Source organism: Scyliorhinus canicula, chromosome 12 (assembly GCF_902713615.1).
Source record: "Scyliorhinus canicula chromosome 12, sScyCan1.1, whole genome shotgun sequence".
Classification (NCBI taxonomy): Eukaryota; Metazoa; Chordata; class Chondrichthyes; order Carcharhiniformes; family Scyliorhinidae; genus Scyliorhinus; species Scyliorhinus canicula.
Genome location: NC_052157.1, coordinates 98,492,129 through 98,505,297, shown reverse-complemented (window position 1 = coordinate 98,505,297; position 13,169 = coordinate 98,492,129). Strand labels below are relative to the sequence as shown.

Genomic DNA, 13,169 nt, shown 5'->3' with positions numbered 1-13,169 from the left:
CTGATCTTTTGTGGACTCAGCTCCATTTTCCGGCCCGAACACCATAACCCTTAATCCCTTTATTCTTCAAAAAACTATCTATCTTTACCTTAAAAACGTGTAATGAAGGAGCCTCAACTGCTTCACTGGGCAAGGAATTCCATAGATTCACAACCCTTTGGGTGAAGAAGATCCTCCTAAACTCAGTCCCAAATCTACTTCCCCTTATTTTGAGGCTATGTCCCCTAGTTCTGCTGTCACCCGCCAGTGGAAACAACCTGCCCGCATCTATCCTATCTATTCCCTTCATAATTTTAAATGTTTCTATAAAATCCCCCCTCATCCTTCTAAATTCCAACGAGTACAGTCCCAGCCTACTCAACCTCTCCTCATAATCCAACCCCTTCAGCTCTGGGATTAACCTAGTGAATCTCCTCTGCACACCCTCCAGCGCCAGTACGTCCTTTCTCAAGTAAGGAGACCAAAACTGAACACAATACTCCAGGTGTGGCCGCACTAACACCTTATACAATTGCAACATAACCTCCCTAGTCTTAACTCCATCCCTCTAGCAATGAAGGACAAAATTCCATTTGCCTTCTTAATCACCTGTTGCACTTGTAAACCAACCTTCTGTGACTCATGCACTAGCACACCCAAGTCTCTCTGAACAGCGGCATGCTTTAATATTTTATCGTTTAAATAATAATCCCGTTTGCTGTTATTCCTACCAAAATGGATAACCTCACATTTGTCAACATTGTATTCCATCTGCCAGACCCTAGCCCATTCACTTAACCTATCCAAATCCCTCTGCAGACTTCCAGTATCCTCTGCACTTTTCGCTTTACCACTCATCTTAGTGTCATCCGCAAACTTGGACACATTGCCCTTGGTCCCCAACTCCAAATCATCTATGTACATTGTGAACAATTGTGGGCCCAACACGGATCCCTGAGGGACACCACTAGCTACTGATTGCCAACCAGAGAAACACCCTTTTTATCCCAACTCTTTGCTTTCTATTAATTAACCAATCCTCTATCCATGCTACTACTTTACCCTTAATGCCATGCATCTTTGTCTTATGCAGCAACCTTTTGTGTGGCACCTTGTCAAAGGCTTTCTGGAAATCCAGATATACCACATCCATCGGCTCCCCGTTATCTACTGCACTGGTAATGTCCTCAAAAAATTCCACTAAATTAGTTAGGCATGACCTGCCCTTTACGAACCCATGCTGCGTCTGCCCAATGGGACAATTTCTATCCAGATGCCTCGCTATTTCTTCCTTGATTATAGATTCCAGCATCTTCCCTACTACCGAAGTTAAGCTCACTGGCCTATAATTTCCTGCTTTCTGCCTACCTCCTTTTTTAAACAGTGGCGTCACGTTTGCTAATTTCCAATCCACCGGGACCACCCCAGAGTCTAGTGAGTTTCGGTAAATTATCACTAGTGCATCTGCAATTTCCCTAGCCATCTCTTTTAGCACTCTGGGATGCATTCCATCAGGGCCAGGAGACTTGTCTACCTTTAGCCCCATTAGCTTGCCCATCACTCCCTCCTTAGTGATAACAATCCTCTCAAGGTCCTCACCTGTCATGGCCTCATTTCTATCAGTCGCTGGCATGTTATTTGTGTCTTCCACTGTGAAGACCGACCCAAAAAACCTGTTCAGTTCCTCAGCCATTTCCTCATTTCCCATTATTAAAACTCCCTTCTCATCCTCTAAAGGACCAATATTTACCTTAGCCACTCTTTTTTGTCTTATATATTTGTAAAAACTTTTACTGTCTGTTTTTATATTCTGAGCAAGTTTACTCTCATACTCTATCTTACTCTTCTTTATAGCTTTTTTAGTAGCTTTCTGTTGCCCCCTAAAGATTTCCCAGTCCTCTCATCTCCCAGCAATCTTTGCCACTTTATATGCTTTTTCCTTCAATTTGATACTCTCCCTTATTTCCTTAGATATCCACGGTCGATTTTCCCTCTTTCTTCCGTCCTTCCTTTTTGTTGGTATAAACCTTTGCTGAGCACTGTGAAAAATCGCTTGGAAGGTTCTCCACTGTTCCTCAACTGTTCCACCATAAAGTCTTAGCTCCCAGTCTACCTTAGCTAGTTCTTCTCTCATCCCCTTGTAATCTCCTTTGTTTAAACACAAAACACTAGTATTTGATTTCACTTTCTCACTCTCCATCTGTATTTTAAATTCCACCATATTGTGATCGCTCCTTCCGAGAGGATCCCTAACTATGAGATCATGAATCAATCCTGTCTCATTACACAGGACAGGATCTTCAGGACTAACACCTCCTCCTTATGAACCTCAAGCCCTTCTAGTCTAGTGGCCTGTATCTCAGTATTCTCCTCGACAACATTGTCTTTTTCCTGTGTGAATACTGAAGAAAAATATTCATTTAGCACCTCTCCTATCTCCTCGGACTCCATGCACAACTTCCCACTACTGTCCTTGACTGCCCTCCACTTACCTTAGTCATTCTTTTATTCCTGACATATCTATAGAAAGCTTTAGGGTTATCTTTGATCCTGCCTGCCAAAGACTTCTCATGTCCCCTCCTGGCTCTTCTTAGCTCTCTCTTTTGATCCTTCCTAGCTAACTTGTAACTCTCGAGCGCCCTAACTGAACCTGCTTGCGACAGCAAAGCCTGGGGTGCTGGACTTGGCACCTCAGTGGGGGTGGAGGACTCTCCCATGGGGGGGGGGGGGGGGGGGGTTGCGCTGGGGTGGGGGGCAACCGCTAGCGGCACCACCATGCCAACCCTTGCTTCTTGTGTACCTGTTCCAGTAACAACGCTTCATAGAATTTACAGTGCAGAAGGAGGCCCATCGAGTTTGCACTGGCTCTTGGAAAAAGCATCCTCCTTCAAACCACACCTCCACCCTATCCCCATAACCCAGCAACCCCATCTAACCCAAAAGCAATTTAGCATGACCAAACCACCCAACCTGCACGTCTTTGGATTGGGAGGTAACCGGAGCACCCGGAGAAAACCCGTGCAGCCATGGGGAGAACTTGCAATATCCGCACAGATAGTGACCCAAGCCAGGAATCAAACCTGGGACCCTGGAGCTGTGAAACAACTGCTCTAATCACTGTGCTACTTGTCCCTGCCCATAACCCCCACCAGCTGCCGAGGCCTCTGGCTGTGCAGCTGAAGACTATCGCTGATAGGAAATTAGCAATTGTGGTTCAGTGAGCACTTCACACATGCCAAGTGGATTCCCATGGGCGGGCGGGCCATTTAGCATATGGGAGTCATTGCCCAGCATCCCAATAAACCTTGATATCTGGACACTGTGCTTGAACACTGCGGGAGGCAATACCGCACTCACAGAGCAACCAACATCCGAACACCCAAGGGATGGGGACTTGTCCACGGCCAGAGGGTGGGTGAGCACCGGGGGGGGGGGGGGGGGGGGGGGGGATGCCTGGAGAGATGGGCAATGACCGAAGCCTGTCCGCTAACATGTACCACCGAGGTGCATGTATTTGCATTGGTTGAGGGTGGGGATGACAGCTGTGCCACGACTAACAGTTGCATCCTGGGAATTCCCCTCAAAGGGGTTCTCCTCTGAGTCAGGAGAGGGTGCCGCCCGGGATGGGACAGTGCTGTCAGCTGGAGGACTTGTGGAAGGATGGACATGTGATCAGTGGGAGGGATGGGTCAGTCAGTAAGGCAACAGCAACTCACGTTGAACAGGTCCCCAGTAGTTTCTCACCTCTGCGGCATCTGCCAGCCTCCATATGGGTGACCGATCTGTCCTTGGCAACCCAAGTCACCTCCAGGGCACGCCCCTCGAAGGAGGTGAGGATTCTTATGTCCAGCACCCCTCCGCCAGTCTGGGCCCTCTCTTGATGGTTATGGGAGACCTTTTCCTGAGGAGACACGGAGAGGGCATCGTTAGCCACATACGCGGTTCACAGTGGTGGAAGAGTGGGTGTGAAGGAAGATTTGGGTAGGGTTGGAGGGGGTGGAAGTTGATGGGGGAGGGGGGTGGAGGAAGAGCTGGGGGTCGCATGGGGAGTTGGGGGGTGGATGCTCCCTTGGGGGGGAGTGGTTGGTGTGTACCCACTCATGCTGCCCGGTATAGGTCGTTGACCTTTTTCCAGCACTGGAGGCCAATCCTCCTCGTCACACTCCCCAAGCTGACACCTGTCACCACTTCATCCCAGGCAGCACTGGCTGCCTTGTGCCTGGCTCTCCTGGACCATGGGGAAATAGTACATCCCTTCTGGCTTCCACGGCATCGAGCAGCTCCCAAGGCCAGCGCCCCTAATCTTGGTGTTAGTCTTCTTGCTGCCATTATTACGAGCTAGCTGGAGTTGGCTGAGCAGTAAAGCTGAAGTGCTGCTTAACATTGTCAGCGGGGGTCTGGCGAGTGCGGTCCTGGCAAATCAGCTGGCGAGCCTTCATTTGCGATGAGAAGTCTGTGAGGCATCTTTAAGTTAATGTTGAATTGCGTTGCCGGCATCAGGCCGATCACCGGGAAGCTCGCGGCAATTACCACTCACTATCATTCTCAGAAATTTTTCTAGAGAATTGCGCCGTGAATCTCACTGAATTGTGATCACTGTTCCTAATATAGTCTGTTTCGAATCACTAGCTTTCAGATCGCAGCTCCTTCCTTAGGTGACTCGCCAGTTGGTGACCTACTTGCCCTTCTTTGTTCCCCAAGACGAGGTCTAGAATTGCACCTTCTCTCATTGGGTTTGTATTAATTGTGAATGTTTCTTCCTCAAACCCTCTTATTGTTTGAATCCCAGTTGATATTGAGACAGTTAAAGTCTCCTACTATTATTGCCCTCTTGATCTTACAGACAGAAATCTGCCTCCATGTTTGTTCTTCTATCACCTTTTCACTATTTTGGGGGTCCGTAGTATACTCCCAATGGTGTAACTATCCCATCTTTATTTCTAAGCTCAACCTATAAAGCCTTGTTTGTTGACCCGTTTAGTATATCATCCCTTCCCACATGCAGAATTGATTTTCCAACCATTAGTGCTACTCTCCCTCCTTTTTTATCTCCCACTCTATCATAGTTGTAGAAGACAGTGGAAGGGTGTTTCTCTAAATGGCGATCTGCAGCGAGTGGTGTTCCGCAGGGATCCGTGCTGGGACCTCTTTGTAGTATATATAACTGATATGGAGGAAAACGTGCATGGTCTGATTAGTACGTTTGCGGACAACACGAAGATTAGCGGAGTTGCTGATGGTACCGAGGACTATCAGAGGGTACAACAGAATATAGATAGATTGTAGACTTGGGCACAGAAATGGCAGATAGAACATTGAACATTACAGCGTAGTACAGCCCCTGCGGCCCTCGATGTTGCGCCGACCTGTGAAACCTATCTGAAACCCATCTGCACTATTCCGTTATCATCCATATGTTTATCCAATGACCATTTAAATGCCCTTAATCTTGGTGAGTCCATTAAGGGCATTCCACACCCTTACTACTCTGAGTAAAGAACGTACCTCTGACATCTGTCCTATATCTATCTCCCCTCAATTTAAAGCTATGTCCCCTTGTGCTAGCCATCCCCATCCAAGGAAAAAGGCTCTCACTGTCCACCCTATCTAATCCTCTGATCATCTTGCATGCCTCTATTAAGTCACCTCTTAACCTTCTCTCTAACGAAAACAGCCTCAGTCCCTCAGTCTTTCCTCATAAGATCTTCCCTCCATACCAGGCAACATCCTGGTAAATCTCCTCTGCACCCTTTCCAATGCTTCCACATCGGCGACCAGAACTGCACGCAATACTCCAAATGTGGCCGCACCAGAGTTTTGTACAACTGCAACATGATCTCATGGCTCCGAAACTCAATCCCTCTCCCAATAAAAGCTAACACGCCATACGACTTCTTAACAACCTATCAACCTGGGTAGTAACTTTCAGGGATCTATGTATATGGACACCTGAGGAAGGAGCAGTGCTCCGAAAGCTCGTGTTTGAAACAAACCTGTTGGACTTTAACCTGGTGTTGTAAGACTTCTTACTATATGGACACAGAGATCTCTCTGCTCATCCACATTACCAAGAATCTTACCATTAGCCCAGTACTCTGTATTCCTGGTTAGTCCTTCCAAAAAGAATCACCTCACACTTTTCTGCATTAAACTCCACTTGCCGCCTCTCAGCCAAGCTCTGCAGCTTATCTATGTCCCTCTGTAACCTGCAACATGCTTCCGCACTGTCCACAACTCCACCAACTTTAGTGTCATTCGCAAATTTACTCGCCCATCCTTCTACGCCATCCTCCAGGTCATTTATAAAAATGACAAACAGCAGTGGCCCCAAAACAGATCCTTGTGGTACACCACCAGTCACTGAACTCCAGACTGAACATTTCCCATCAACCACCACCCTTTGTCTTCTTCCAGCTAGCCAATTTCTGATCCAAACAGCTAAATCACCCTGAATCCCATACCTCCGTATTTTCTACAATAGCCTACCGTGGGGAACCTTATCAAACGCTTTACTGAAATCCATACACACCACATCAACTGCTTTACCCTCATCCACCTGTTTGGTCACCTTCTTAAAGAACTCAATAAGGTTTGTCAGGCACGCCATCCTCCAGGTCATTTATAAAAATGACAAACAGCAGTGGCCCCAAAACAGATCCTTGCAGTACACCACTAGTAACTGGACTCCAGTCTGAACATTTCCCATCAACCACCTTCTTCCAGCTAGCCAATTTCTGATCCAAACTGCTAAATCACCCTGAATCCAATTCCGGTCCCCTGCAATAGCCGACCGTGGGGAACCTTATCAAACATTTTACTGAAATCCATATACACCACATCAACTGCTTTACCCTCATCCACCTGTATGGTCACCTTCTCAAAGAACTCAATAAGGTTTGTGAGGCACGACCTACCCTTCACAAAACCGTGTTGACTATCTAATCAAATTATTCCTTTCCAGATGATTATAAATCCTATCTCTTATAAACCTTTCCAAGACTTTGGCCACATCAGAAGTAAGGCTCACTGGTCTATAGTTACCGGGGTTGTCTCTACTCCCCTTCTTTTTTTTTACACAAAAACAATAAATTCTATTTATTGCATGGCTCTTTACAGGACAATATACAGTAACTCCAGAAAAGTACCTGTACAATAGTTAGTTCACTAATTTTGACAAAGTTAGAGTTCAAGACGCTGCCTGGAAGAGGCACAATGGAATCCCACTGGGTGATGGATTCAGGCAGCAGTCTACTCCAATCAAGTAACAAACGATTTTCGTAGAAGGGAGCAAAGCCTATTATGCACTGTACAGTGCAACGTCCATTAATCTTTAAACAGTGGCATGGAAGATTAATGCAGGAAAATAAGGGTCATTTCTGAGTAAATCATTACCCAGTTGTTTGAAGCACTGTTAAGAAACAAGGATAGCTTAACTGTATTGTATTGGTCCCTAGCCTTCCTGCAGCTGCTTAAACCTAACTGGCGTGCTGCACTGAACAGGTGATGTGCAATTTTGTGATCAGATACCAGGTTACACGGATATGGATGCGATATGATCACGTGTTAGACTGTGTAGCTGTATCTGAATGTCAGATAGCAGGTTACACAAACCAAATCTCAAACCAAAACCACAGCATTTACCGGAGGAAGGAGCTGTTCTCCGAAAGCTAGTGATTCGAAACAAACCTGTTGGACTTTAGCCTGGTGTTATGAGACTTCTTACTGCGCCGAAACCAAATTTCAGTATGGGAACATGACTGAAGGCGCACATGAGCAATCCCAAATTAGTGACTTCCTCCATCAATGCAACCATTGGACCTAAACATTTCAGAATTCCTTTGAAGAAAGCGAAGTTTATTTTCCAAGGCAGCCAAGTGTGCCAATCAAGAGAGAGACTTCCAAAGGTCCAAAGTGAAACTGAATCTTAAACCTAGCAGACAACATAGTACTTCTCTGGTTCACACCTCGTGATCTGAGTCAAGGATGCTGGTCGCTAGGCCACTCTCTTCTCCAACTATTTCATCCAACTTCTTCACTGCTGCCATCAGTCGACAGTGAGCTACCACAAGCTGCCTTTTCAACTCCCCTATGTGCTGAGCCATGCACTGTGGGTCGAGGTTCAGGGCTGTAGCCATCACTTCAGAGTTGCTGTGCAACACATAACAGTCTAAGGCACCCTTGTCGAAACAGTACAGTCCACGGAGTTGAGAGTACGTGTCAGTTGTGGAGGAAGGAACAATACCAACATTGGCTCTGCAGTAGCTGCAGGACAGGGACTTGTAAAAGCAGTCAGGTATTAGACTTTGACCCCCTATTAAGGTTGTGGGATCCAGTTCCACGTTCTCAGTCACCTTCAAACATATCAGCAAGTTGAGAGTTGAGTTGCTACCACAGAGCTGTAGAGAATCTCCCAACACAGAGTGACATATTAGAATTAGAACAGTACAGCACAGAACAGGCCCTTCGGCCCTCAATGTTGTGCCGAGCAATGATCACCCTACTCAAGCCCACGTATCCACCCTATACCAGTAACCCAACAACCCCCATTAAAATTTTTAAGACACTAAGGGCAATTTAGCCTGGCCAATCCACCTAACCCGCACATCTTTGGACTGTGGGAGGAAACCGGAGCACCCGGAGGAAACCCACGCACACACTGGGAGGACGTGCAGACTCCGCACAGACAGTGACCCAGCCGGGAATCGAACCTGGGACCCTGGAGCTGTGAAGCATTGATGCTAACCACCATGCTACCGTGCTGCCCACTGCTACCGTGCTGCCGTGCTGCATTGGAAGATCACACACTCCTTCACCTTGAAGGATCCAACCACCACTTCATCCATCTTTATTCTAGCGCAAGACTCCCACCCCCGGACAGGGCCGCATCTCTCCAAACCATGCAGTCTTTCTACCAGCCCCCAAGGCCTCTCTCTCTCACCTCGCTTGCAAACGGCCGTTAACACTTCTCTACTCCCCTTCTTGAACAACAGGACAACATTTGCTATTCTCCAGTCTTCTGGCACTATTACTGTAGACAAAGATGACTTCAAGATCAAAGCCAAAGGCTCAGCAATCTCCTCCCTAGCTTCCCAGAATCCTAGGATAAATCCCATCCAGCCCAGGGAACTTATCTATTTTCACACTTTCCAGAATCGCTATCACCTCCTCCTTCTGAACCTCAATCCCATCTCGTCTAGTAGCCTGTATCTCAGTATTCACCTCGACAACATTGCTTTTTTCCTGTGAATACTGACTAAAAATATTCATTTAGCGCCTCTCCTGTCTCCTTGGACTCAACGCACAACTTCCTACTACTGTCTTTGACTGGCCCTACTCTTACAGTAGTCATTCTTTTATTCCTAACATACCTATAGAAAGCTTTAGGGTTTTCCTTGATCCTACCTGCCAAAGACTTCTCATGTCCCCTCCCGGCTCTTCTTAGCTCTTTCTTTCGGTCCTTCCTGGCTAACTTGTAACTCTCAAGTGCCCTAACTGAACCTTCACGTCTCATCTTTACATAAGCCTCCTTTTTCCTCTTGACAAGTGATTCAACTACTTTAGTAAACCACGGTTCCCTCGCTTGACCACTTCCTCCCTGTCTGACAGATACATACTTATCAAGGACACGCAGTAGCTGTTTCTTGAACAAGCTCCACATTTCCATTGTGCCCATCCCCTGCAGTTTCCTTCCCCATCCTATGCATCCTAAGTCTTGCCTAATCGCATCATAATTGCCTTTCCCCCAGCTCTAACTCTTGCCCTGCAGTATATACCTATCCCTTTCCATCGCTAAAGTAAACGTAACTAAATTGCGGTCACTATCACCAAAGTGCTTACCTCCCTCCAAATCTAACACCTGTCCTGGTTCATTACCCAGTACCAAATCCAATGTGGCCTCGCCTCTTGTTGGCCTATCTACATACTGTGTCAGGAAACCTTCCTGCACACATTGGACAAAAACTGACCCATCTAAAATACTCGAACTATAGCGTTTCCAGTCAATATTTGGAAAATTAAAGTCACCCTGTTACTTTCGCTCCTATCCAGAATCATCTTTGCAATCCTTTCCTCTACATCTCTGGAACTTTTTAGAGGCCTACAGAAAACCCCCAACAGGTTGCCCTCTCCTTTCCTGTTTCTAACCACAACCCATACTACCTCAGTAGACGAGTCTCATCAAATGTCCTTTCTGCCACCGTAATACTGTCCTTGACGAACAAAGCTACACCTCCCCCTCTTTTACCACCTTCCCTGAGCTTACTGAAACATCTAAACCCCGGAACCTCACTAACACCTTATACAATTGCAACATAACCTCCCTAGTCTTAAACTCCATCCCTCTAGCAATGAAGGACAAAATTCCATTTGCCTTCTTAATCACCTGTTGCACTTGTAAACCAACTTTTTGCGACTCATGCACTAGCACACCCAGGTCTCTCTGCACAGCAGCATGTTTTAATATTTTATCTTTGAAATAATAATCCCTTTTGCTATTATTCCTACCAAAATGGATAACCTCACATTTGTCAACATTGTATTCCATCTGCCAGACCCTAGCACATTCACTTAACCTATCCAAATCCCTCGGCAGACTTCCGGTATCCTCTGCACTTTTTGCTTTACCGCTCATCTTAGTGTCGTCTGCAAACTTGGACACATTGCACTTGGTCCCCAACTCCAAATCGTCGATGTAAATTGTGAACAATTGTGGGCCCAACACTGATCCCTGAGGGACACCACTAGCTACTGATTGCCAACCAGAGAAACACCCATTAATCCCCACTCTTTGCTTTCTATTAATTAACCAATCCTCTATCCATGCTACTACTTTACCTTTAATGCCATGCATTTCATATTATGCAGCAACCTTTTGTGTGGCACCTTGTTAAAGGCTTTCTGGAAATCCAGATATACCACATCCATTGGCTCCCCATTATCTACTGCACTGGAAGTGTCCTCAAAAAATTACACTAAATTAGTTAGACACGACCTGCCCTTTATGAACCCATGCTGCGTCAGCCCAATGGGACAATTTCCATCCAGATGCCTCGCTATTTCTTCCTTGATGATAGATTCCCGCATGTTCCTTACTACCCAATTTAAGCTCACTGGCCTATAATTACCTGCTTTCTGCCTACCTTCTTTTTTAAGCAGTGGTGTCACATTTGCCAATTTCCAATCTGTGCATCTACACTACTGAAGCCACCTCCCTGGATTTTGTTGGATACAGGTTGGAAGTTGTTTTCTATTACACCATGCCTCTGTCTAGACGTTTGGATGTTTTTGATGCTGCGCTGAAAAGTTGAAACCAGTAAGCACAAAGGATGCGTTACTATTTCCAGGCAAACAACATCACCGAAAACGAGCGCCAGGTGGTCATATTGCTCACCGCCTGCGGCCCGCATATGTTTGGGATGATTAGGAGCCTTACGTACCCAGCTACGCCGGACACCAAAACGTATGATGAACTTGTGAACTTAGTGGGGCAACATTTTAACCCAACCCCATCCACGATAGTCCAACGTTACCGGTTTAATACCGCTGAAAGGACCCCAGGAGAATCCCTTGCCGACTTTCTATCCAGGCTACGCAGGATTGCGGAGTACTGTGACTATGGTGAGACCTTGTCAGAAATGTTACGTGACCGTTTGGTTTGCAGTATTAACAATGTGGCCGAGCATTAGCCGAGCCAACATTGACTTTTCAACAGGCCATTCAAATAGTATTGTCCCGGGAGAGCGCAGAACGAGGAGTGCAGGAGCTACAGGGAATGGAGGTGCATGCCTTGGGGCGCAACCCCTTCCGTCCGAAAGCATCCCCCTGCACCCCTGCGGTATCTTGGGCGAGGCGACGTCCGGATCGACGCCAGTGGCCGTCGGACATTCCACCCCGAAGGGAGCCTTCTCCCGAACCAATGGATGAGGAGCCATGTCCGTGTCAGACTTGTAGGCGCCGACCCCCGTCGCGGACGCTAGTCCTGGGGGCACCAGAGGTGCCATCGTTCCGACCTAAACTGCGGCCAGCCCAGGGGCCGTATTTTTCATTTGGATGAACCTGCGGCGACTACCCCCGAGGACGTGGAGACGGAGGATGACTGCCTGCAGCTGCATTGTGTGGCAGCTTCCCGTGTGACCCCCATTAAAGTGACAGTACGGGTCAATGGTCACCCGCTTGAGATGGAGTTGGACACTGGCGCAGCGGTCTCTGTAATCGCCCAGAGGACATTCGACCGCATCAAGCAGGGTATACAAACCCTTACATTAACCGACACACAGGCCAGGTTGGCCACCTACACGGGGGAAACATTGGACATTGCAGGAACTATGATGACCCCTGTTGTTTATGGACGCCAGGAGGGGCGTTTCCCACTTATCGTGGTGCGCGGCCATGGGCCCAGCATGTTGGGTCAGGACTGGTTGCGCCATTTGCATTTGCAGTGGCGGCACATCCTCCAAAGAGTTTCTGGAGGGTTGACGGAGGTGCTAGGATGATACACAGATGTATTCCAGCCCGGTTTTTGGAAAATAAAAGGGGCTGTAGCCCTTATCCAAGTCGAACCAGGAGCCATGCCGCGCTATTTCCGAGCACGCCCGGTGCCTTACGCCTTGCTCGAGAAGGTAGAAGGGGAGCTCACTCGTTTGGAGACTTTGGGTATCATCAGGCCCGTCTGTTTCGCTGACTGGGCAGCACCAATTGTACCTGTAATGAAGCCAGATGCCATAGTTCACTTGTGCGGCGACTATGAACTTAGTGAGTACGGCTTCCCGACTCGACCGATACCCAATGCCTCGCATAGAGGATCTCTACCCGAAGCTTGCAGGCGGACTCTCATTCACAAAATTAGATATGAGTCACGCCTACCTACAGTTGGAGCTGGACCCTGCCTCCCGGCCATATGTAACGATTAATACACACCGGGGCCTGTATGAATATGCCTGTGCTATTTTTCAACGCGTTATGGGGGGCATTTTGAGAGGTTTACCACGTGATGCTGTCTACTTAGATGACAGTTTTGATCACAGGGACATCGGAGCAGGAACATTTGGAAATTTTCAGCCTATAATTACCAGGATCATTCCTATTTCCTTTCTTGAACAGAGGAACAACATTCGCCACTCTCCAGTCCTCTGGCACTATCCCCGTGGACAGTGAGGACCCAAAGATCAAAGCCAAAGACTCTGCAATCTCAT

General features: G+C 47.3%; 1 protein-coding gene across 1 annotated transcript; it reads right to left on the bottom strand.

Annotated features, from left to right (window-relative positions):
- Positions 1–7,923: 7,923 nt before the first annotated feature.
- On the bottom strand, positions 7,924–8,408 carry LOC119974311 (protein Mis18-beta-like; the record flags this gene model as incomplete). Its single annotated transcript, XM_038813084.1, has 1 exon — positions 7,924–8,408. A coding segment is annotated over one exon (471 nt), but the record flags the coding sequence as incomplete, so codon positions are not given.
- Between the last annotated feature and the right edge of the window lie 4,761 nt (positions 8,409–13,169).